The sequence below is a fragment of the Polyodon spathula genome, chromosome 13 (genome assembly GCF_017654505.1).
Source record: "Polyodon spathula isolate WHYD16114869_AA chromosome 13, ASM1765450v1, whole genome shotgun sequence".
Taxonomy (NCBI): Eukaryota; Metazoa; Chordata; class Actinopteri; order Acipenseriformes; family Polyodontidae; genus Polyodon; species Polyodon spathula.
Genome location: NC_054546.1, coordinates 32,593,131 through 32,620,777, shown reverse-complemented (window position 1 = coordinate 32,620,777; position 27,647 = coordinate 32,593,131). Strand labels below are relative to the sequence as shown.

At 37.2% G+C, this 27,647-nt stretch overlaps 1 protein-coding gene across 1 annotated transcript in view; it reads right to left on the bottom strand.

Annotated features, from left to right (window-relative positions):
• Nucleotides 1-27,647, bottom strand: part of pepd (peptidase D) — a 126,941-nt gene that overhangs the window by 16,639 nt on the left and 82,655 nt on the right. The window contains exons 10-12 of the mRNA XM_041268555.1: nt 26,741-26,809; nt 24,210-24,287; nt 11,476-11,624 (exon numbers count right to left, since the gene is read on the bottom strand). Of these exons, the coding sequence (XP_041124489.1) occupies nt 11,476-11,624; nt 24,210-24,287; nt 26,741-26,809 (296 nt within the window). The remainder of the gene's footprint in view (nt 1-11,475; nt 11,625-24,209; nt 24,288-26,740; nt 26,810-27,647) is intronic.

Sequence of the window (27,647 nt, the reverse complement as noted above, 5' to 3'; positions counted from 1 at the left end):
CAGCCAGCACCAGTAGCCTGGCAGGGGTTTGTGCTAGGGAACAGGAGCTGCTACCTAAACACAGTGTCATACCGGGTGGCTTTCCAACAAGTGCAAGCTTGTGGAAAAAGACGGCAGGGTTCTGGAACACGGAAAGAAAAGTTCTCACTTGGATCTCTCTCAGTCTTTCCATTCCAGAACTTCGATTCCCTAAATTGTTTAATTGGGCCTGGTCGGAAAAATGTTCTGGACAGCACAATGAAACTGAGAATATTGATTGGAACCTGTACAGAATGGAATGCAAGAGCGTGTCACTGTATAAGCCCATGTTGAGAAGATCCGCTCTATAAAATTAGTAAAACAAAAACTTTCAAAACATTTTTATGCACTAAGTTAAAGCGGAGCTAGAGGTAATTACAATACACTTCTGCTGTTGTAAGTGGAAGCAGGTGCATGCCTAATTGGGTCAAAGTACTTTGGAAAGAAAACAGTAGAATACCCAGCAGGCTAAAACATGCAAGACTATACATTTCTATTAACATTCTATTTTACTGTTCAATTATACCTGATCGTTGGTCTCTAAGCTGAATCCGGATATCTGCACTGAATTAATTCACTTACTACAGGACTTACATGGGCAAAAATGGAAGGTAAACAGTTGCCTGAGCCAGGCTAGGATTAGATTGCTTCACAATGGCATATCAACAATAATACCCTCAAAATCACAACATAACCTAATTATCCATCAAGTACTCAATACAAAGTACGGTCAGTCAAATTACTAAGTCAAGTTGGCACAGACTCTATCAGTGTCTTACAATAACCACAGTTGTTATTACTACTTACAGTAACTCACTGTACGGTACGATACAGCTCTATGTGCTAGGACCTTTTCATTATTTTCACTCCCATTTTATCCTTTCAGTTCCATGGTGATGTCACTATATCAGCAAGAATTCCATATCAGGAAGAGCAGGATTGGCAGCTTTTTCAATGACAGTACAGACATGCTGGCTGTCATTTACAACTTCCTTTTGACCCAGCTTCACTGTACTGTATGTATTTGTATAGCATAAGTGTAGTATTAATATTACATCCTGCCTTGTTTTAATGTTTAGTTTCAATAGATGACACGGTATGTGGCTAATACAACTTCTATTGAAACGAAGCAAAGAATTCCGAAAGGACCCGTTTCAAACACATGCATACATCTGTTTGATCTTAAAGCCTTTTAAGACTAGTAATTCAGTAAGCTTTTCAGTCACGAGACCATTTTCATTTGATGAAAGGCCACAGTTTTATTTTATAATCAACAGAGACATAATTCATAGATATATAATCAATAGATCTCTACAACATTTGCTAAATAACATGAATCAAATAGTCAATTTTACTGCTTTGATACTTATTTAACAGAAATCTGCACATTTTATATTTTTTTACCCCCCCCCCCCCCCCTTCCCCTCCCCTCATGAGTGCAGATGGATTCACCTTTCTTCCAGAAAGTAGGGTTTTGCGTTTTATACGAGTCAGGGCATTGAGTTTTAAAAGAGCATTTAAACCCATTGAACCCATGCTACTGATAGACTGTGACTCAGGAATAAGGATACCAGGTTATGTTGTGCTTGAAAACCCAAAGTTTACAGACACAGCTCAAAGGCCCATATTCCCCAAGCAGTGCCACTGAGTGCACCAACTTTAACAGTTCTAATCACACTTGCAGATACTGTAGAGCACAAGGACAGAACATTCAATACACAAACCAAACAGACCCTGATAACACATGCTGCACATTAACAGCTGGGACTCTAAGGCTTTATATGCATTGTATTGTATTGTACTGTTCTGCAAAGGCAGTTTCATTAAAAAAAAAAAAAAAGGTAACTCTATAGGCTGGTGCAAAACTTTTGGCCATAGCTGCAGAGTAGCTTCTTTACCATAAATTTGTGAATTATATCAGTTTTTGTTTAAAAAAAAAAAAAAAGCTGTATAATTTACATTCATTTGTATTGACATTGCAATGAAAATGTGGACAGAGGCTAATTACTGGAAAAAAACACATAATATATAAATATTATTCTCAAACACAATTCCTCAGTATTACCGCTGAGCTGTCACGTTCCCAAAGCCATAGATTATATTGAATTCTTGGTCAAAATTTGGAAATGCTGTGACTATAAGGAAGGTTATCTAGGTTGCACAGTTCACTAGCAACACGTTTCATGAGTTTGAGGGTCAGCTTGACTCTAATTTACTACAAAGTTAGACTAGATGGGGAGGTGGATAGCTCGGTAAGTTTTAGAAGAATTACAAAGAATAAAACCTTTTTAGCCTTGCTGATAACAATCGTCACCAGGTATTTGATATTCAGAGTTTTTCCTTGTCATAGCAGATTGTGTTTGGAAGGAAGAAGTGGGTTGCTAAGCAGCATTGCAAAAAGTCTTGTCATGTGATCACTAGCAGATTGGTGTGGGTGAAGTGATGGCCTGGCACATTTCTTATATAGCTGTAACACTGGTTTACATATTTGATTTAAAAAGGCAGAAAATTACTATTAGGGACCACCGTTTGACTGAAGAATCAGATGAGACTAATAGATATTTCAATTCAGACAGTCAGGAAAGTAATATGAGCAATTTACGCAAAAACTGCATTTGAAAAGTTTTTAATCCTTCAATACAGTGAAAATGACCTTCAATTTTCCAAATGGGGGAAAAATAAAACAACTGCATTAACGCAAGTAATACAAGATGTTCTCGTAGTTCAATGCTGGGTATTTTTTCTAAAGAATCTATCTGTTCTATCCCCACTGTTTATGGAAATTACAGTTTTTAAAAGGTACTAGAAATTGCTGGTTAATATAAAAATAAAATTAAGATATGTAGAAGTCAATGCAAATGGTAAAGATTTTTAAAACTGACCTTTTGCGTCAAAATGTTCAAACACTGTATACATGCATGGGTAAGGAATATGAAACAGCAGGATTTATGATATCAGCTGCAGTGGGGTAAAAAAAAAAAAAAGTAGAAGAAAAATAAAGATTAAATATGCAAAAATGTCCTAATTCACATTTTAAAATGTGGTTCAGCTCTCTTCCCTTCCCCATTCAATGGATTCGAGTAAGCAACACATATAGAATCCACCACCACATTCATCTGGGACACTGAAATCTGGATTGCTGTAGCCAAGCTTGCTAGCTTTTGATTAAAGGTAGAATTACCCATTTTCTGTCTCAGCAATTTAGTTTAGCAAAGAATAAAATCAGTTGACATAAGTATGTATTGCAGCTTTTTGACTTGCTTGGTTTTGGTGCATGGTCTTATCTTTCAGGGGACTAAAGGGCTGAGATAAGCAGGGAGGCAGTTAGACAACCAAAGAAGGTGAGGCTGAAAAACTTAAAGCACTGCACAGACTTCATAAAGAGGGAGGTTTAAATGTACCTGGCTTCAATACTACCGGTAGCTGCCACTGAATGATGGTCGACATAATTGTGGAAGTTACCTATTTAGTCCAATATCAGCATGACTTTGGGGGATTTTTTCTGACAATGAAACGTCAGTTTTTTTTCAGGTGTACTTAGAGTTTCCTGTCTTTGCATGGCTTAACATTGTTTGAAGATAAGATTCATAAATCCTTTACCAGACAAATTATGTTTTAGGAAAAGTCCAACTAAATATCATCAACAGTGAAGGGAGTCACTACTCTGTAAAACATATTTATAGTACGTTAAAAAGTCTTGTCACAACTTTAGCATAGTACAACAAAACTTTTTTTGTTGTTATTTTTTTGCCATAAGGGAATCTTATGGGAAACATATAACAATAAATTACATTTAACCAAAAGCTATGGTGACAAGCAGCACACTTCAGTTACATCGATTTATACCCCAAGTGGCCATGATTAGGTAAGTAAAAGGAAGTTAATTTAGAGTGTAATGGCAGGATAACTGGCTTCTGAGTTGAGTTGAACTGAAAATAAATATGGATGTATTAATATTGTACAACTCAGGGACTGACAGCCAGGATAGATTTTTGGAGTTAGCTACTGTATTTCGCAACCTGACTTACTTCCACCTCCCCAAGCAATGCAGCTTTGGAAATCTGAATAACTTTCAATTTAAAAATCAGCAATGCGTTCTATAAACTGACTTGCTTTCATTTTCCATGAACTGAAAACATATGTGAATGTCTCAGTATATTAAACCTTATACTTAACAAATGACTGAAAGGAACATAGGAGAGAAACACTCAACAGTATTTCATCTATCAAAACATGCATTTTGATGAAATCACATGTTTGAGAAGCTTCATTGAGTTTAAGGGTTATTATGCCCCAGCCAAGGATGCAGTGGAGGTAGGTGCAGGTACGTATGTCACACCTAACACTACAGAATCACTTGTCCATTTGTCATGTAACTAAGATTCTATAGAATAAGCAATATCAGGGTGTATGGAGACTATTTGTCTGTCTGTCTCAAGTAATTTTATAGTTTTGTATATAGCTATAGAACTGCTTGTCTGACTGTGATGAAATCTTAGGCTATATGCTGTAAGTCCAAATGTACTTCCTTGTCTGTCTGTCTGTATGTCACACTTACATTTGAATGTATGTCTGATGACCCTTATATCCAATTGTGAAGAAACTTGAAAAGGACATTCTTAAACAAAAATTGTAAAAAGTATCAGATCCTGGGTCCATATGGGGGCATCCTGTTGTTCTGTCTCTATGTCAATCTCATACAGTAATATAATGGAATTTACAGTCATCATGCTTGTTTGTAATACTTTTTGGAATACCAATGTATGTAAATGACCTTTGCAACTACATGCACATATGAACATGGTCATTTTTGCCACATTTCAAGAAATTATTGTATTAAACTATTGATCCATGGCACTACGAAACAGGCTCTTCAAGAATGACCCTTGACAGCTGTTCAGTGCAGCTGTGCACTACAGGGAGAGTGTTTGCGTGCTGTAGCAGCTTCACTGAAGGACAAGGTTAAGGAAATATGGGAGCCCCAGTCTATGTAAAAGATAACACTGACACATTCATGCTTGAAAGATACGAGCCAAAGAATCCTTTCCGCTAAATCACTTTATTCTTGCAACAATTACAAAAAAAATAAAATAAAAAGCAGGCCAACAATTTCAACAAATGGGAAAACAAATGTTTGTAAAAGAAAAAAACAAACAACTGATTTGTGATTCTCTAGCAACCATCTCTAGAGAGCCCCCCTGGCTCTCCAGCTATGTCTGAGTATAATGCCAATCGGGTCTATTTTGAACGATAAGCACTTCAGCCAGGTCAGACACTGAAACACATTAAGAATGAGTGCAAATGTCTGCCAGTCTGGCCAACTGAGGCTGTATCCAGGGAGCCCTCCTATAAACTGGTTGAGAGGTCACTAGAGTAAGGCAAATGCATATTTTTGAAACGAAGCCCAATGGCTTTTCTAGCAAGCATCATCTCAATTGCTTAAGAGTTAGATTTTTAATTGTAAGGTTGTTTTAGATTTAAAGGGATCTCTTTTGCAATGTCTATACGTGGTCCATCATTCATCAGTACTAATGTGCCGCCTGGAGATGAATATGTCAGGTTCTGCCACAAAAACTGCAATACTGACTAAGACTGTGGAGGGCAGTAATCTAGTCCATTTGTTTATAATTGGAATTTCATACTGGGCCTCTCTCAAGCAAAGACTGTCAACTGGGTTATGATATGGCTCACTGTTGTCTACAGGGGGTTAAGTTGAGACCACCAAACTCAAGCCAAATATGAACACAGACATCAAGAGGCTAACGGCATGAGAGATTTATTTATTTATTTATTTAATATAAATTTAGAGTGACCAATTATTATTATTATTTTTATTTATTTCCCCCCAATTTGGACTGTCCAATTATGTTTTTTTCTCCTCACCGCAGCAAGTCCCCACACAGCACAGACGTTCTGAGGGCGTGTGAGCATCCTCCAATCTCACAAGCTTAAAGCCAGAATCGCTTTTACGCCGAGAAATCCAGAACAGAGGTGGGCGGGCTACTGATCCCGGAGAACAGAGATCAGCCCTGCCCTCTTATCCACTCTGAATGTAATCGGTGCCTAGCCAGTAGGGCTCGCTGTTGCATGATGAGGAGAAGCAATCCCTGATGGTTTCAGAGTCAATGTGATGCCCTCCTCGGGGTCCACAGCAAAGTTCGGCCTCTTTGCACAGAACTGCACAGTATGCAGTCCAAGCTGTGCGGCTCATCCTGCACTCCCAGCGGCAGCGCTTTAACCAGCTGAGCCACTCGGGGACCCCAGAAAACCAAATTATGCTGTTAAAAAAACCTACATTGCATGTCGGGTGTCTCTTATAACAGAAATGATTTTGCACAGTTTCAGCAGACAGATACCGCCAGATGACATCTTTTAATAAGAGCTACCTTATTAGCATAATGTAAAAGTAGATCACCCTGACCTAGTATGTCAATTTACTATCTTTCCACAGTATTACATGTTTCTTAAACTATCTCCATGGAATGTGCTTTCATATCTGAACCACCATGTTTCAGAAAGCTTAACATATTTTAATCCTATCATCTGCTACATTTTGGAGAGATTACAAATGCTGCTAAGCCTGTGTATTTATGCTGCTTACAATCTTGTAAACTGCCATTGATAACATAAAGCCAGATAATAATAGGTTTTAGATGAGAGTATCCAACTGTGCAGGAAGTGATATTTGTTTTTACCAGTGATGTGGGAGCCACAAGGAATATTCTGAAGTACTGTGTGGAGACTCAAATAGCCAGCCTATTAGTTACCAGGATTGTGAAAAAAGTAGGTCTCACTGAAGTATATTGACAAAATGTAAACTAAGCATCAAAAGAAACGTATCACTTATATTTGAGCTTCAGAGGAAACTCATCACTTATATTGGGTTATAAAATTCTCTAGATGTGACTGAAAAATGACAAACTGATTTACAGCAGTTGCTGTAACAACTGACATCACGAAGATGCTGCAAAATGATCTGTCGATCTTTGGCAGGTGTTGTGTCTCTTGGTCTCCCAGTTCGTGGCATGTCATTGACACAGTGTGACTGGTTATACTGTCTTGCCAGGTTTGAAATTGCTGGCTATAAGCACCCAAGACGCCAAGCCACAGTACGATGCCCTAGTCCAGTCTCTAACATGCCGATTGAAGGAAGATGCTGCTCTCTTGACAGACGTGGCATATTGTTTTTTTTTTTTCTGTGATTTTCTTTATTGCTTTTATTCAAGCTTGCAATTCAACAGCTGAGATCGCTCTATATCCAGTGTCCAATCAACCGTCTTACTAATCAGGAAACTAATTAGTACATATGCTTCAGTCATAGTCACTCAAGCATGTCATGGTCAAGGATGAATGATCGAGTGATTAAAAAGAAACCAAAAACAATTTGTCAATATCCATCATTTATATACCTTATTTTGTTTTTAAATAAATATGTTACACTAGTGATAAGTTTCTTTTGACGCTCATTATTGAATAATTTCTTGCATGGAATCTGTTCACCTAATCAGCCAGAGGCCAGAACTTCAAGGAATGTCCATATTTCTTCTCCACAATTGTGAGTATAAGTATAACAAAGGGAAAACAATACAACATAAGTGGAAAAGACAAGGAGTTTAATATCTGATGAAAGAAAAGCCAGGAGAAAACATTTAACCTTTGTCAAGAAAGCCAGAAAATTACAGGGAACATAAAATGTTATTGAGAAACTGGTGAAGCATAATTGGAGAGATGGGGATAGTTAGAGGTACATTGAAAGGCGGCCAAATTTCAGTGTTGTTTTAACAGAAAATTTAACTGGGGCTGAAACTAGCTCAATTATTGCTATTCATAAATCAAATTCATAAAGTTCCACTATTTCCCTGACAGTATAATATACTCACAGCCTTCATTTTCAGTCACATATTTTTCTTCTAAAAATCAAATAAAACCCCCACCTATTGTGTCTTTCGTATTGGATAACTTCTATCAATAGTGCGAGTTGGAGATCATGTTCCGCCAGCTGGGGCTAATAGAGTTCAAACTGAAAATGATTTGAAATTAATCCACTGCTGATGGAAATATACAAGTCTGAGTTCAAATCACTTTTAAGTTAAAAGTTAATATGTGTGCTCCGAGCAGTGGCAGATAAATGTGGCTATAGAAAACCCGACAAATAAACAATTTTACTGTTTACACACAAAAATACCTGCATGTTCATTCTGATTCAAACCCTGCATTAGAAAGAGGCAGATATTGAATGCAGTGCACTAATCCCTGTCATCCACATAGCATTAACACTGTTGGAATAGAGCAAGGAATGTATTTTGTCTGTGTTTTTTCTATTTAAAACAAATCAGAAACAAGACACACTGTGCAATCACTCCCACCCAGTTTCTTGCGCTGTCTGACTTTTTTTGTGCAAACTAAATTAACCATTTTCTCTAAAGAGGACCAGGAAAACCCCAAAAACAGTTAACGTACTGAGGCTGTAATGAAGGTAGCAGTTTACTTTGGTTTAGGCTTGCCAGTGTGTTCAAAATGCCCCTTCACTTAAATGAAATATCCCAGTCTAAGGGACATTTAAATACATGTTATTTATAATATATAACCCATCCACCAAATCACAATTGAGCGCAAATACACTGTAGTTTGAGGAGCATTAATGAGACTTCAGATATCTTCCATGGCCACCACAAGCCTGATTAAATAAACTTTTTAAAATAAAAATAAAATAAAGTAAGAAATACAACCTTAAAATTAGATCCCTGCTTAAGATGCCAAAAACATTTTGAGATTCAATTATCACTTCCCCCCTGACTTGTACTGAAACGCACTGTTAAAAGCTCATTTACTTAGGATATTCTGCTCGGAGCACACATATTAACTTTTGCATGGAAAACTTTGAGCAACTTGATCTGCTCAAAGTTCAGCAATCATGGTCAATTTAACATTCAGTATAACTCCTTGGTGTCCAGTGCATTCTCTTAATGTTTTTTATTCTGTAAACTCCACTTTGTCAGGCATTAAGACCACAATGTTTACCTTCTCCATAAAATATATTTATTTGTATTTTTTTTAATTTAGTGGGCCAAATTATTTTGCCTCAGATTTTATCGCCAATTTGGAATGTTTTTCCACCTCCCCACCGCAAATTCTCAGGAGAACTGATGGTTCAGAATGCATTCTCCAATCCCACGACCAAGCCAGCTTCCTCTTTTACACCCAGGAACTCGAGAGCGGATGTCAGCGAGCACCCGACCTCTGAAGGACAAAGGTCAGTCCTGCAGGTGTATGCCTGAGCTCACTGGGTGCCTAGGCAGCAGGGTTCGCTGTAACACAATGAGGAGAAACAGTCCCCGTCTGTTTTGCTTCCCTAACCCACAGGAGGGCCAGAGCCAATGCGACGCAGCAGCAGGGTGTTATAAATGTCATTCTCTTTGTAGCTCGGTTACTGACAGACGTGGTTTATTGATTGATCTAATGGAAAAGTATAGAGCTAGTTTTTCCTGGCTTGTTTCGCTCTGAGGCGAAAGTGCTGTCTGAATTTTTGGCCAAAGGGCTCTTTCTATCTCAGCATGTAGCTATTGTCAGGGTGGGGTGGCCTGGCAGCAGCTGAGTGTTCAAGGCAGTTTGGGGGGGGGTTACAGGAGCCAGAGGGAAGACACTGTTACAGAGGAGAAGGCAATAGGCAGGGCTCTTCCAAGAGTTTAATACACCCATGAATGTTTGACACCACATTTTAAATTGAATCAATATTGTTACATATTGTTTGATCAACAAATGTAGCAACACAATGAAGAAGAATCTATAAGGACAAAATTAAATATTTACTGTGGAAGTTGTTTGATGTTTATGCATGCACCATAGGGTATATTTTCAGAAATGTACTTTTAAATTTGCAGAATTTAACCATTCTTAATTTTTTCATATTGAATCTGTGCAATATTGCCCAAAATTGCACAGGTGGGCCTACATTGTACTGGATACACATGGGGAAAAAAAGGATTTGACAAAAGACAAGATCATTTCTGCAATAAAGCTCAAGTATTTGACATCACAGTTTACATATGCACAGCATTTTCGCAGTTTTTCCATGCTTTTTCCATGGTTATGCTATCACAGTTCACCCTGGTTTGCCATGTTTATCAATATGCTTTACCTCTGCTAGTCTTAACAATGCTTACGTATGCTTTCACTGTGCTTTATTACACTTTGCTATGCTTTCACAATTAGAAACCTTTGTAAGGGTTGTAGGCAAAATTCCCTTATCCTTCGGCAACACAATTATTTTTCATTTTATCTTTTATCATATCATTATTTTATTCCACTTGGGGGTAAAAGCAATAAAAGCTAGTGCACACTACATCAGGACCGCATATATGTCAGATTACGCAAGACTCTTGGAGAGGAAAATGTCCCACAGAACATTGCCAATGTTTCAATAAAAAAAAAAAATTAAAAAGTGATGAACTTCATTACAATTGCATCAGGTAATCAAGTGATCTGATGCTGTGACATAGCTGAGAAATTCAGGTTATCAGAAACCAACTGGGAGGGTACAACTTTGGGAAACAAAAGTAAGCCAACCAAAATCATCATAATCAAAACAGTGACACAACACCATGCTGGTTAAGGATAGTCCATGATGTTTTAATACAATGCAATGAAAAAACAAAAGATCGTCCTGCTTCTTCAAAACTTTAGAGCAACTCAAGATGGCAACAGTCAAATGAACAGTAAGTGTTTTAAATGGAAATAAAGGGGCTCTGAAATAATCATTTTCAGAATGGCTAAGGTCATGCAGTTCATTTTCCTGTATGGTGCACAACTCCCAGCCCAGAATGTAACTTCGATAAAAGCTTATCTATATGAATACTGAATAGCAAATACCAAAATTCAATGACTTTGTCCCACAATTGACCTTTCAACCCAAAATAATAATTCACAGCTGTAATTGTAGTGTACACACCAAACACAGTGCAAATACAAAATGAATTACTTGTCATTTGTGGATTCACTCATTATAAGTTCAATTTTTGGTCAATAAATCGGTAATACAGAAACAATAGGCACTTGTGCGAAAATGTTATTAATGCTTTAATTATGCATCTCAAACAACTTCTAAAAAGTCTCATGCATTTTACCATTTGTGGCTAAGTGCTTTTCTATTTTAAATGAATTGCATGTGTGGCCTAGTCATCCATTAAATTAGACACTAATTTGCTTATTTTGACAGTTTTCCAAGATTTTCAGTTACAGTGGTTTTGTTTCATATGCACAACCAATCAAAACTACAGAAACAATGGGATGTTCTAATACATCTGCATCTCCCAGCATATTTGTTTTGCATGCTTTTACTGTATGCCAGAGTTGCTGAACTAGCATTAAAAGTGATTTATTAAACAATCACTCATTCTTATGAGGGCTTTCCGTTCCTTGGCTTGCCTATTCAATGTAAAAAGGGAAAAGGCTCGTTACCTGGTTTGACTGCAGCCATGACTGCGCGGGATGATTTCAGCACCGCTTCGTAGATGGCCCGCTGGTCAGCAGTGAACTTGCCATTAGCAGGGAAGGAGCAGGTAATGTCGGAAGAATAGCAGTAATACTCTCCGCCCATATCAAAGAGGCTACAAATAAAAACAACACTTTGTTAGTTATACATTTGGCAAAATTTACCTAGGCTAGTTAACTGTCGTTTGCTATTCTTGTTCAATAAATTATATACAAAAATAAAAATAAAAAATAAATTCAGCAGTTCGGAACTGCTGGGTAGTGCATTTCAAAGCAAAGACTCAACCATGAGCGCTTTCAAAAGAACTCTGGGACAAAGTTGTTGTAAGGCACAGATCAGGGGATGAGTATAAAAACATATCAAAGGCCTTGAATATCCCTTGGAGCACAGTCAAGATGATTACTAAGAAGTGGAAGGTGTATGGCACCACCAAGACCCTGCCTAGATCGGACCGTCCCTCCAAACTGGATGACCGAGCAAGAAGACGACTGATCAGAGAGGCTACCAAGAGGCCAATGGCAACTTTACAAGAGCTACAGGATTTTATGGCCAAGACTGGTCAAAGTGTGCATGTGACAACAATATCCCAAGCACTCCACAAATCTGGCCTGTATGGTAGGGTGGCAAGAAGGAAGCCATCACTCAAGAAAGCCCACCTTGAATCCTGTTTGACGTATGCAAAAAAACACTCAGGAGATTCTGTAGCCATGTGGCAAAAGTTTTTGGTCTGACAAAACTATAATTTAACTTTTTGGTCTAAAGCAAAGTGTTATGTTTGGCGCAAACCCAACATAGCGCATCACCCAAAGAACACCATCCCTACTGTGAAGCATGGTGGTGGCAGCATCATGTTATGGGTATGTTTCTCATCGGCAGGGACTGGTGCACTTGTCAGGATAGAAGGGAACATGAATGGAGCAAAGTACAGAGAAGTCCTTGAGGAAAACCTGCTGCCCTCTGCAAGAAAGCTGAAACTGGCATGGAAGTTCACCTTTCAGCAAACCCAAAGCACACTGGAGTGGCTAAGGAACAAAAAGGTAAATGTCCTTGGAGTGGTCCAGTCAGAGCCCCGACCTAAATACAATCAAAAATTTGTGGCATGACTTGAAGATTGTTGTCCATCAACGCTCCCCAAGGAACTTGACAGAGCTTGAACAGTTTTGTAAAGAAGAATGGTCAAATATTGCCAAATCTATGTGTGCAAAGTTGGTAAAGACCTATCCCAACAGACTCACAGATGCAATTGCTGCCAAAGGTGCTTGAACCAAGTATTAACTCAGGGGGGTGGAAACTTATCCAGTTATGATCTTTCAGTTTTGTATTTTTAATATATATATATATATTTTTTCCCCTTAACAGTGCGGAGTATGGTGTGTAGATAAGTGGAAAAAAAATCCTCATTTAGGCACTGACACAACAAAATGTGAAAAAAGTTCAAGGGAGTATAGATTTTCTATAGGCACAGTATATATATATTTTTCAAATTATGTCTAAACATTATCAGAATTATGCAGGTAAAACAGATGTTGGCCTTATACATTAGTAACGATACAATGGTTATCTAATACCCAATATGTATTTACTGCACACATGTAGTCCTATACATCATATTACTATTGTAGTCACATATTTTATATGTGTTTAATCTTAACGTTTTAACAATTAGGAAATACATGGAATCTAACACTCCTAGTGACAACTACAATACAATAAAGTTGCATTAATTGCTTTATTTGAACACTATATCTGGAGACAATATTCTGGTACTTTCAGATATTACCTTACACAGACAACGCTACTGTAGTACCTTCATTGTGTGCAAAGGAACTATTTAAAATTAACAGGAACCAAGTTCAAAATTGTACCTAAATCAGAATTTCGGTTCTACTTTACAAAAGGCAAAAAACAAGTTATTTAATGTCTGTCATAGGAACCAAGCTTGTAACTATATTGGATCATTTGTTTTGCTACTATCATAAAAGTCTGAAATCTGAGGATTGACCTCGTGTTCAATTGTGAAAGGTTTCTCATCATCCTTGCTCATCACCTGTCAAGCCTGTGTGACAATGACCTCCATGACCTATTGTGATAGACAGACAGAAAGGATTACACTACACGTCTACGCCACCAAAGGCTGCAGTGACGGGAGTCCATTCAGCAGGGGTGGATCTAAATTTCCGGATGATTCAGCATGTTTGCTTTCATTGATTTGCATTTTGACTGTACCTGCTTCTACCAAAGACTACCGAATTACCTTCTCAAACTCCTTATTGTCTTGAATGGGACTTCTAAGCCAGAAAGATTGGGGAACTCAGCGAGTCGTACATTACTCCAGAGCTATCTGTTGGACAGGCCCGATTAAAATCATAAAAATATTTGTCAGACATAAATTTACAAGAAACACACATGAACTATTCGATGTTTGGTAACCTACAGTAGGCACAAAAAGCCCAGTATTGTACTATACTTCCCTTAACAGTGTGATCAGGAGAATAGACTCCAACCACTTTTAAAATAAAATATTTCAAAAAGGAATACTGGGATACTGACTTCATTACCATGTTTGTATTTGAGCAAGATAGCCACCACTCTTTTATTTTACTTATCCTTCTGTGACAAATATATTATTCCAAGTACTGATTGCAGACATTGTGAAATCTGATAACTTGCTATATATTCTGTAAGCTAACAGAACGTCCTATCTTTTTTCTTTTGTACTACAAAAAAAAATGCTGGTTGGCAATATCGCAATGCATTCTGCACAGTATTTAAACACATGTCTAGCTTTCAAAGAGGTCACTGAGTGCATCCCTTATTCAGTGGGGCTTTGGAGCAGCAGGGTTGACATCATAATGTAAAGTTACTCAGTAAATAAAATCAGGGCAAAGTCCACAACCAGCAAGGCATACGGCTGATGTCAATATCTTGTACTGTGTTTGAATCATGTGAGCAAACCTATTAGCTTTTCTGCTAAAAATAATTTATGAATACCTTCAATGATCAATATAACAGTCTTTTATACGTACACTAAAAAGGGAATTTAGACCAAAGTTCATCACTGCACTCCTCTGTCTCTACATCACTCAAGTATTAAGTAACAAGTACTTTTAAAATAATGCTTTAACTTTGCAATAGCTCAAACACTACATGCCAGCTTTATTAGCAGGGACGGTCCTGTAATTTAGCACACATTACTGCAATTGCGGTCATCTGGTTGGGAACGTGTTCCTTTATAACATGCACTCCTAAGGTTAATTTTATTATTATTATTATTATTATTATTATTATTATTATTATTATTATTATTATTAGTTTCTTAGTATTCACCCTTAATGTATCTAGTATTAAATATTAAACTGTATTTATCAGCCAGTCGGTGTGTGCATATGTAGGTGAAAGGCCACTCAGATGTATTCTTTACTGTACATGTACACAGTGCCAGTAACCCTCATTAGTAATGTAGCACAGGAAATGGCAATGAATTGTTTAATAAAAATTGGATAAGGGGTATTTTAGACCTAGATGTCTTTAGGTAAGCAAATGTTAGTATCTTGGTAAAGTATATAACAATGATTTACTGTATGGAATCTCTTCAGGGCCTGCCTAATGTTAAAAATCCCGCCGGCGAACTGGCCCTTTAAATCTTTTTACTCAGGCACTGTAAGAGACAGCCCTGCTGGAAGGACACCGTCCTATTTGTGTATTTCCAGCATTGGACTATGTCAGGAGAGAGCTGTGAATGCAAGTGTTTTGCAATAAATATACATTTGTTATTTATGTTTGTGGATCAGATGCACAAGACAAGTCAGCTGTTAGGGTTAGGTTTCATGGTTGCCACCTTGCAGGGTTTTTAGCCACAGTAAATAGCTCCATCTTGCACCACACGATCAGGGTCCCTGGGACAAATAATTTGAATGCATTTTTTTTTCTTTTGCTTTTGGTATAGCCATACTTCCTTTATTTATTATCCAATTTGTTCAAAAAAAGTTTTCCATGTTCCCTACATGTTAACGTTTCATTGTGCACTGTCAGCTAGCCATGCTAAAAGAAAATTTATAAACAATAATGTTTTTTTTTCTTTCTAAAAAGTGTCTCTTTTTGTGTGTGTGTTTTTTTTTTTAACCGTACTAAACAGAGTGAGTCTCAGACTATTTTTTATGGAAGCTTAGTGTGTGCACATTTATTTCATGTATGACATGTACCTGTAACCTTTATAGTTAAAGAGTTACAGCCACAAATCTAATGATGGTACAAAACACAGCCGAAAATAGCTTGGGCCTTTAAGGGATAACTGCCTGTGTTCTCATGAATTGTATGTGTGACACACAAACCGACACCCCCAATATAATATTCTCAATAATGTATGGTAAATCACAATGGATAAGACGCTTCCCATACATATGGAAAAACAAAGTGTATTGTATATATCATATGCATGTACATCTGTATGACCAACCCCACTGTATCCCCTGCAGGGAATAAATTTAGGGACATGAAGACATGCAATATCTTTAAAGTTTAAAGTAATCAGATTATCACTTCCTATAATAGACTCACTCTAATGGTCCACTAGACTGTGAAGCTGCCCTTTGGAACAGGAAGTAGAAGTTGTACTTGTATTACATCATAGCACTTATGATAAAGGTAGGTAATGCGAACAAGAGGTTTGAAAATGTAATTTAAAGCCTTGGTTATCACTTCTGTTACTTATTCTGTAGCTACAACTCAACACTGAAACTAGATGAGTGGTCATAACTGAAGAAAAAAAAAAGAAAGAAATAAAATTCAAATCCACAGTTACCTTGGGATTGAAAACATAAAGAAGAACTGGCTGTAAAAGTGAGGGAAATGTAGAATGGGGGGGGGTGTCTTCTGGCCTGTCAGAGCATGTGATCAATCATTTGGAAGACCATTTGAGGCAGACCACAAAAAATACAGGTATTACTAGTTATCTTTTTTTTTTTTAAGTTGGGGTTGTTGAACAAACAAGCAGCAGAATGAACTAAGTGAATATCTGATTTCATAAAGATCTTATTACATATTGCCAACAGTACCAACGAGAAAATCTGTATAATTAAGAATTGCTAGGTCCTTCTCAGACAATTAAAGTGCTCGATTCACAAAGTTTTATTTTGACATCATTGTGTCACCACCCCTCAGCCATTGTGCTGTTATATAATATGAGACAGGTTAACTATTATTAACACCATATGAAAAATTAGACAGAACAGCAATATTTATTCATGTACTTCTCTCTACTTGTTAAGCAGTCATTAAACATTTTGCTTGCACCACATAATGTTCAGCAAAAAAAAAAACAACAAAAACCTTTTGTTACAGATTACTGACACTCTCAATATGTTGTGGCTACTGTGAGTACAGTACAGGAGAAATGCGTGTTTACATAGAAGAAATTACTTCAACTTTTCCAGCCACACTTTAAGAATAAAGTGATACTGACATATTTAATATTGTTGTATTGCTGAAATCGACACCATCTCTAAAGCTTTAAACTAGCTTATTTTCATGTGGTTTGTCATAATTACTGAAGCTGCTGTCCAAAATCATATTGCTTTATTCCAGATAGGTATGTAGCCAGCAGCCAGGCTGCAAGAGGTCTCAGTTGTAATGGCTTGTTTGTGTTTCTGTGGTTGCTTTTTGACGCAATAATGCCCCCATGTGGCCAGCAAACAAACCAGCTTGCACTGCAGTTCACATTCAGAACAATGGTGCAATCACCAGACCAGATGCTCCGAGCAAAGCTATGAAGTGGCTCACATTAAAAGTTAATACACTGAAAGCACCACAGCCAATTAGATAAGTCAACAGTGATGTTTGCAATAATAAATTTATCATGGCAAGCTCTCAGGATGTTATTTTGAGTGCTCTGTGTTTACAAAACAAAACTGAATATAGTTTACAGTTATTGTTGACTCAAGTTTCCAAATGCAACCTTTAAACCAGGACGCATTTATTATGATAATTTTAAATGTACACATACCAAGACCTAATTCACTTTATATAGGAAAAAGGGTTTTAGGAAAATGCAAATCATTCAAAATTAAGCACACTTTTATATGGAAAATAGAAATTGCTCCACATTTGTGTTGCATGCATTTATTTAAGCTGTTAAATCAGACCATACAAGCTATGATGAAGACATAACCAACTTGGGGTGGGGTGTTTGTTGCCTGTTTTCACCCTGCTCAGACCCCTAACTCACTGGTATCCCTGAACAGATAATCCTGTATTCTTCTTGTTTATTTAATTGTAATGAGCAATACAGTGAATGGATATATTGCTCATTAAGTATCCCAGTAGCCTTAAATACTGAAGATAAAGCCTGCATGTACAAATGCTTTTAAATATCAATCTGCCTCACAAGTGGAGTATAACCCCACATATTATCAATGTACTAGGAATACAAAATGACAGGGTGTCTAGATTCATTTTCATGGTTTGGCCAATGGGTCTCCATGAGAGCGTGAGCGCGAAAGTAAGAAAGGCAGGATTGGTGTTGAAAAGGGGGTGCTCTGCGTTAGTAGATCTGAAAGCATTTGGGGTGAAGACTTCATATTTGTAATGTTATGGAAACTCATCAGACAGGGAGACTTGATCAGTGAAAATTCTCCAAGGAATTGACAAAGTTAATCACAGATCAGGAGCAGAGGACACAGATGGAAAGTGGGAGGAGACAGACTGAGGTCAGAGGGTAGGACACACTGTATAAAAAGTGGGGAGTGTATGTTATTGCTGTTGAATCTACTAAGTACCAGGGGCACACTGCACAACATATTACAAAAAAAAAAAGGATAAAAACATCTCCTAAATGTCTTCTTGCTGTGTATCACCTAGTCTGATTACAGCTAAACCTCAGGATTTCCTACAGCACAGGATGTGATTAGGTAACAGGAAGCAGTTGTAACATTTAATGTATAACACTGTATTCCTGCAGATCATAAGAAAAGAAAAAAAAAATGCCATATGATTTCCAACATAGGAAAAGAGTGATAATGTTATTAGTGCTAAAATTTATTTTAAAGCCTTGGTTAACACTCATTTAATACTTTCAAAACATAATTAAAATACATGTGTAGGCTTTTTGCATTTACTTTGAATTCACACATTTGGTCTAAATGTAAAAAGGATAAGCTTTCTCATCTGAGATGCAGGATATAGTTTGGTCATTTTGCTTACTTTTTGTCAGCGTTTAACCACAAAAACCAAAGCATATTAAACTAGCCATATGTATAAAACCCAATGTATTTTCCCATACATCTGTCATGTTTTAATCAGCTTGCCAACCAAAAAAACTATGATCATCTGAATTTTAAGAGACATTAATTACAAACAAAATTATTAACAGTTTGATGTACTGTGTGATTAAAACCAGTATGTAGGCAGTTAAAAATAAAAACAAATGCACTTCTAAGAAACAGGATACGTCAAAAACAAGATGCCAGAATCCAAAGATCAATTGTCACCAGGTGGGTGGAGAAGTATACAAACAACAAGACTCGTTCATCAGTCTAATGATTGTCTTCTTGTTTCAACATGCTTAAGTTTTCAAGGAACAAAACAATATTAAAATAAATGAGCTGGATAAGGCAGATATAACCACTGCAAGAAAAAAGTTTTCTTCTAAAACACAAGAGTAGAAAACTGATGATAAAAATCATGAAAAACATGCTCTTCCATAAAACATGACTAAATAGGTATCCATTACAAAGGGTAATTATACTGTAATGTGTGGTCACAAGTAACATAACTTTTTTTAGTGGGCTATTTCATCGCCTTTCACCCCTGGAAGCCTGGGCTTGCTGTCAATCTATAAAAAGGATATACGTAGTTTTGTAGGGGTCTCAACATAACCAGACACACACCCTATCACTTCAAATGCTCACGCAATTTGGCATAATTCAACACATTGAAGTCTCTGCATGTGGGAGACCCATGCCTGAATGGCAGGCAGGGGGTGTTCAGGTCAGGTTCACATGCAGAGCTCAATTCACAGGCTGCAATATTTAGGGAACATTTTTGAAATTCGCCTTTCTTTCTGAGTTATAAGTAGCATTTGATCATTTAGTTTATCACTTCCTACAGTCATTATCGCTACAACTTGGCAAGCAGGTTTGAACTTACTGTTTCCTGCTTCCTGCCTGTGTCCTGGGCACTGTTGCATGTTTACTTTTAAACACACTATAAATGTTTTATAATCCGTGTCCTATGCCATTAGCTCTGTGGAGAAAGTCTTTTCACTTGTATATGTGCGAAGAACGTCTTTGGACGTCACATAATATGGCACAGGACTGAGTATGGTCAGGATTGAGCTGTGCTGTTGCCAGTTATCTGTTATGAGAGAACTACATTCACAAATTAAGACATCTGATACAGCTTAACTTAAAAAAGGTGCATGGGAACTGTGCGAAAATCTTCCAAACTATAACTGAAGACACTTGTGGAGACAGTGACCTTGTGACCAAAATTACATTTGAATAATACAACTGGAAATAATGACTAAGAATCATAACTTCCTGCCAGAGGTGACTCCTTTTAAACTGACCCAATTAGCTTTGATCCCAAATGCTATGCTTGCCAAAACTGTATATGTTTTGTATTACCGTTAAGTAGAAAACTGCCAAAAAAAAGATAAAATAAAACCTACCACATTAGCTCATTATTTTTAGCCTCAAATTTAAAGCTCTATCAAGTATGCGCATACATTAAATTGTTGCATTGACTGCAATTAAAATTCATATCGTGACAGTAGATAAGCATGACTTGAATCCACTGTATGTACATTAGTATGTACAACATATTCATTGTACATGTGAATGGAAGGACAGATGGACAAGAAAGATTCCTCCATTTCTCACCAACAGGTTTTCTTGTATTTCTCTTGCTCCCGTCGGCCCAGCTCTACATAAATAAGAAATGTCTTCTAGGACTCTGTGCCAAGGTCTGATGAGACTAAAACAAACATGTTCAAGGGAAGGTTTATGTGTGGCGACATAAAGGAGAGGAATACAAGGAAAGCCAGGTTATTCCTATGGTAAAGCCTGTTGGTGGCAGCATTATGGTATTGAGGTGCATGGAATCTAGTGTCCATGGTCATTTACAATTTAAAAAAAACAAAGAAACTGCTTGCCCCCAAGTTTGTGTTCTAACATGACCCAGAACCTAAGCATACGTCAAAGAAAACAAGTAGACAAAAGAAGTGCAGTCCTAGAACGAGCGCCACAGAGTTAAAACGGGAACCCTACTGAGCATGTGTGGGGTTGCCTCAAACAGCTGCATCACTTCCATCTTTTTAACAAAAAAGAACTCGGAACCAAGGTACAAGAGGTCTGGCAGATCCTATCCCCACCGGTGACAATTAACTTAAGCTGGTTTATTCCATGGCTCATCGTGTAGAAGCTGTCAAGAAAGCTAAAAAGGCCCAACCACTAATGAGACATTAAATGCTGATGACTCTCTAGGGTGTGAATACTTCTTGAGCATCAAAAAGGACAAGAAAACATTTAAGTTTGTTTTTAATTGACGTGTTGTTTCTGTATTTTTACTGAAAAGAAAAATAAATAAAATTGTAATGGCCAGTAAAAATATATAAAAAGGCAGGATTTGAACCCTAACTAGTCATACTTTCACTCCAGCCACATAACCACTACGCTACACAGATTCACATCTTAACCCTTTCAACAGACTAGGTTACTATTTATATTTACCTTATCCAATGCATTGCCTCAGTATTGGTTGAACCATTCTGCTATTCCAGTAATATGTGTGTGTGTGTGTGTGTGTGTGTGTGTGTTATAAGTGAAAAAAGTAAGTGATATCTAAAACAAAAACACACTGGAAAATGTGAAAAAAAACCTTGCCCAGCACAAAGCAAATAGGCACAACTGTAAAAGCAGTGGGGGTCAAGGTTGCCCCAGTTGTTTCTACTAACTTGGCTTGTGTTTTTCAGGCACAAAAAAGTGGATCGAACTTGCATGAAAAACACAAGCCAAGTTAGTAGAAACAACTGAGGCAACCTTGACCCCCACTGCTTTTACAGTTGTGCCTATTTGCTTTGTGCTGGGCAAGGTTCCCCCAATGGTTTATTGAAACTTCACTGAGTTTTTGATATCTCCACTTTAAATGGCTGGGCACTTTTGCTAACTTGATGTTTTTTTCACATTTCCAATGTGTTTTTTTGTTTCAGATTAAAAATACACAAAAGATGTAAACATTGCAGTATAAGAGGGGTAGAAGCCAGTTGTATGACTGATACTGTAGTTATGATATTATCAGTAACTTCTCTTCATTGACTACCACTATATTCTCGCTGGGAAATTTCAATGTGGTGATAATAAGCTGTACGTATGACATAATGTATGTATTCAGTTTGAAGTATCACAGTCTCATTTAAGAAGGGTGCCGCTGTGTAGGATTCACTAGGTCTTTTAGCAAGAGGGAGTGTTCTATGTTGTGATGTTATACTCTATATGAGCCATGGTGACCCTTTGTTTAAGGCTGGAGTATAATTCAGTGTTGGGTTAAATATGATGGGTTTTGAACCTGATGAATAGTCTTTCAAAATACAGATTATATATATATTTGTTTAAATTGGCTGAAAAAATACAGTTTATTACACTTGAGATACTATCTTGAGAGTAAAATGAAGCTCTGGACCCTGCCAAATTGCCACACTAAACAAAGCAAAGAAATAGAACCATTTCCCCTACAGTAGAATGGATTTTAATTATGTCAGTTTATCTTTCTTGGTATATTTAAGGGATATGTTACAGTATACATATCCTATTACAGTATGTTTGTTCTGTGTCATTCTCTACTGCTGGTTCTGTAGAGTCCATTATTTACAATGGTTTTCTAGCAAAATGTCTCTTTTTAATCACTTCTAAACTAAATGAAACTTAGCAGTGTGTGACTGTCATTGTGTCTCCTATGAAACTATGAGTTAGTAAATGGACAATCTTTAAAATCGTCTGCTTTCACAGATCCTGATTAATACTAACCTTGGACTACCTAACGTTATTTTCAGCAAGTCCAATACCAGTGCTAATCAGGGTCTGTGAAACCAGCCAGCTAGTGTCTTGTAAAAAATCTTCAGCAGTACCACAAAGTGGCCACTAGATGGTGACACCGTGCTCGTCTGAAAACGAGGGATTCATAAATATATCTAAATTGCTGCTGCTTCCCAGTATAAAATCAATTCCTGTGCTACACCTCAGTTTCGCTCCAATCGTCCCGTTGCATTCAGACAGGTGACCACACCACAGGTGATATAGTTCTAAAACTTGTCTCACACACTTGCCTTCCTTACCGTTTTTTCTACATTGTTATATAGAAAGCATTGATAAAAAGGAAGATACATCCACGACAACAGTGCATTTGTCTTGCAACAACACTTTAAAGGAAAATTTCAAGAGGAACACAAAAAAAAGTTGTTTGTTCTTGACAACTATTTGGGTTAATGTTAATGTTACAATTATTTTTTGATGGGCCTTACTGACAGATCGCTATTTTATAAGCTAATTACCAGTCTTCATAAAATACTTGCAGTCTGCTCTAATGAGGCAATTTTGTTAAATTCCCATCTCCACATCAAAGATGAACAACACTATGTAACACAATTTTTGTTCCTGGGTAGTAAGTGTTATTTCCTAATTGCTTATGCCTCAGAAGTATCACTATTTCCAATGGGAAAACGGGCAAATGTGTGTCACATTTGCCCGTTTTCCCATTGGAAATAGTGATATTTTGAAATATCACTGTCCTGGTCACAAAAGCAAAGTTTGTGGGGAATAATAGCCATTTTCTATACTTTTGAGGCATAAGCAATTAGGAAATAACACTTACTACCCAGGAACAAAAAAAAGAATAATTTGTTACACAGTGCAATTAACAATATTAATCACAGTTGTAAGTGGGCACTCAGTTATCTGAACACCTCTTGCGACCCAGTTTGTTCTGATAGCCGGATGTTTAATCAAGGTCTAATATTTAGAATGCATGCAGAAGCTGATATAAATGTGAATTGCGTTGACCCCAGTAGATGGTATTTGGTTAGCATGACTGACAACATCTCACACAATTTGTTCACTTTTCTCGGATGATCTGCTAGCAATTGGTTGTTTTATTTTTCTTACTGTTATAGATAGTATCTATCTGATATTGAAATAAGTCTTTATGCTGATATGTGGGAGTTTGCTGAAAATTAAACATGTACATATTATAATGCACTTTTTCAATTTTGAAAGTAATGTCACAAGTTAATTATATTTCTAGATTTACTTTAACACAAGAAAATATATGAGACTTTAGGCTGTTCAATATATAATTCAAATGTATTTTTAATTCATTAAAAGATAGACATATTTTGTCCAGGGACATTTTTATAATGATTTTAGGCAACTTAATTAACAATATTTTCTTCTAAAGAAATGCAGGGTTTCAGGTATGGTCACCCAGTAGTCTAATTAGTTTGTGTTAAAATTTCTGGCTACAGTTTATTATGATACATTAGACCAACATAAATGAATTATTTAAATTGTGTATGGCCATCACAGCACGTCTGGGATTGGATCTAGCCCTTGTTGTACTAGTTCCACCCCAGGTTAAACCATTCATAGAGGGTTAGAACTCATTGATAGCTTCTCAATTCACTGTCACCAACTGTAGTTAATAGCATACTCACCACATGTCACCATCTTCAATAGTCTTATCATTGGGAGCCGCAGCATGACCGTAATGCAGAACGGAAGAGTTGTTTCCGCTAAAAATGAACAGACAATACAATTACTATCAGGCATCCTCTGTCTTTATGTGCGTATGTACAGGGGGTGTGTGATTTCACTTGGAAAGGCCTGGTGGATCAAATCAATAACTAATAAATACACTGTGTAGTTATTTTGTAAAGATCTTTGTAGTCTTGAAGATAAGAAAAAAAAATGACCACGGATTTATAATTAATTCAAGTAGAACACCACAGGAATAGCAGCCAAGGTGTTGGAATTCACAGGCCATTATTTTTAAAAGTGTAACCAAATTGTCTCTAGCAAAGCTTAAATATAATCCAAGATGCACATGTGTCCACTGCTGAAAGTCACTGACTGACACAAACAATGCCAGGGAAAAATCTTTACTTGTTTGTGCAAAGCTGAGAGGTCTGTAGTCTGAATATATAATAGGATATTAAAAAAAAAAAAAAAAAAAAAAAGATTTCACTCACTGTGCAAATGGAAGAACAGCGAGAAAACTTAACAAGGTCGAGGAAAACAAGCAGCCGTCCACACAGCGCTCAATTCTGAGACAGAGCTGCTGCCTGCTTGAGCCTGCTGAAGAGCTTAACAACTGTGAAGTTTTATCATCTCACGGTTGGGTACACAAGCGCAAGCACAGTCAACTGATGTTTACAGTCTATTCCACTGAAACAAGCTGCCCGGCTGACATGCCAGCTTCACTCTGTTGTAAGTGCCCAGGAAATGAGTCTTGTGAGGACAGAACACAGAGATCATGCCTGGACTAACAGTACTGTGTCTCACATTCAAGCCAGACTCACCCATCTTTCATATGACACTTACTTTCTGCAGTTAGGCTGCTGTTGAGTGGAACTTGGTTGTACAAATTTTCAAGTGAACACTGGAAAGGTTAGATTCCGTTTCATTTCCTAAAAGTTTAAACTTTGGGATTAAACTTGTTAAACTTTAACGTTGTGGGATTTTTGCAAAAAGCCATCATGATAATCCTTCCTTTAGAATGCTGTTATGTTTCTATGAAGCACTATAACGTGGACGAGACTGCACACACACAACATTATAATATATATATATATATATATATATATATATATATATATATAATGGAAATCGTCTTTCAATAATGTATTGAATAAATAACCTTATACTGTACACTACTTTCACACACGTATCTTTGACACCTGTTAAACACTTGATAAACTTTAAATGTTTATTACCATCACTAGTAATGACTCAATTGACTACAATGGAGGTGACATAACTGTCTCTAATTTTGGGTGACAATTTGTGATGATTTCCCTAAACTCACTACAACAAGACTTGCAAGCAACATTTTCTTTATTTAGGTAAACACAGTAGAGCAGAGTGGCATACAATTCACTGAACTGACTACAATAGTTACATCATTACAGTGTAGAAGATTGGGTTAGGTTTGAGTCTGTACCGAGCTGGAGTCCAGACAAGCTCATACTTGCCTATCACCCCGTTACAACCAGAGGGGCTGAGCATCAATTGTTATTAATGGACTCTTAATGAGATGTCTACACGATCATTGCAAAATGACAAGATGCCACTGGTTCCACCCAGCCCTATCCCCTTCTCTTGCTGTCACACTATCGGCTCTATATCAGTGATTCACAACCTTTTTCAATGTAGGGACCACCTTTTTTTCCCCAAGGACCACTTGCCATGCATTATTTCACATCTGCATTTTGAAACAAATTTTCATGTGCATATGTAGAAAGTAAAGAATTTATATAGTGTACCCAACTTAATGAGATTCCTGGGCTTGAATCTTCATGACCAGGTCAGCAAGGAATGTTGTCATTTTGTGCATTGAAAGTTGCTGATGGCAAAGTTCCTGTTTCTTTTGTGTGCTTTGTAGATAAATGGCATCTAATTTTAGTTTTGTTTGACCAAACCTCCTAACAAGTAATGCACTGGGGCTTTGGGTCGTCTGTGGATCCAGTAAATGCCAGTGCTGGTCCCCGCAACAGTTACCTTGTGTAGACAATTAATCTGTCCATTTCTAACTTATTATTCCCCAACTTCGCTTGATGAAAACATCGGCATACGAAGACGAAGAGGGAAGCAATTTCAAAAATAAAAAAAATGACTGGAGTGTACAGGGTTTTGTGTTTTGTAAACCAGCATTCTGAACTGAGTTTTGCATAACTAATGCCACTCAACATTATGGGAATTATCAAAGGTACAATTATTTCAATACAACTTGCAATTGAAAAATATGATTCTTCTCTTGTCGCCTTTAGCTGTAATGGTAGCAACTTTGTAAGTGCAAGTCACTGCTCTGAGCTGGCTGTCTCCCAGGACAAGGATATTAACACTTCTGTAAGCCTCTTGAAGACGTGATATATTTACCTGCATCAGAAAAGTCTAAATCTGACTAAAACTGTATTTCCAGCCCTTCGCTCAAGGGACCTGTGACGCTGGATGAAATGGATTGTCTTACCTTCCACAGATGCAGGTGTAGGAGGTATGACGCATTCCCCCGCGAGTGTAGCAGTAGTGCTGGAAAAGGCTGAAACACAACACGACACATCAGGGTTACAATCTGCTGCAGTTAAAAATGAAACATTGTTTGGTTTTTAAAGATGAATTACCCTATCTTCAAATAAAAATGCATAGCTTCTTATTCATGTTGAAACCTCTCTCTGCTTGCACAGATTTCATTGAAACAAGCTGGAATCTGGGGATTTGGGAGTTGTTTGTTTAAAACAGTACTCGTACCCTCCGCAACTGTCATTAGCTTTAGAGAATTTACCTTAAACCAAATTCAGAATCAACACTGTTAATGCTCACTTAAGTGTGCTCTCTCAGTAGGAAAAAAAGGCACACAAGTCAAGGAGGAACTGAAGTGTTTTCAGAATCACAACCCTCACTGCAGTCAATCATCTAGCTGGTAATCCTTAAAATCAAGACGCATTCTGCGTTTTTTGTCTTGAAATTAGGGGTGCAACTTGGATTGTGAGGAAACTTCAAGTACATACAGTACAGTGGCGGGGGTTCCTTTACAATGCTCTTTTGTCATTTCTATGCTGGGGATAACGTTTCTATAGCGGGTTTAATCTATAGAAGAATGTGCAACCCTGAATCAAAGGGACAGTGAAAAGGTTTATTCACAATGTATTCACAGCTATAACAAAATAAAATGAAAGGGATCCGTTACCATTATTTTGTTTTTTTCACATACTGAAATACATTTCAATGAAATCTTTGAGAACTGTGAGACATTTCCCCCAGAGCCCAGATTCATAACACAGTTAAACTGCCTTGGGTTTTAATACCCCCACTGAATCAAATACCTACTATTGCATACTGAGGCACTTTGCCTTAAAATGAAAAATAATTATTTAGTG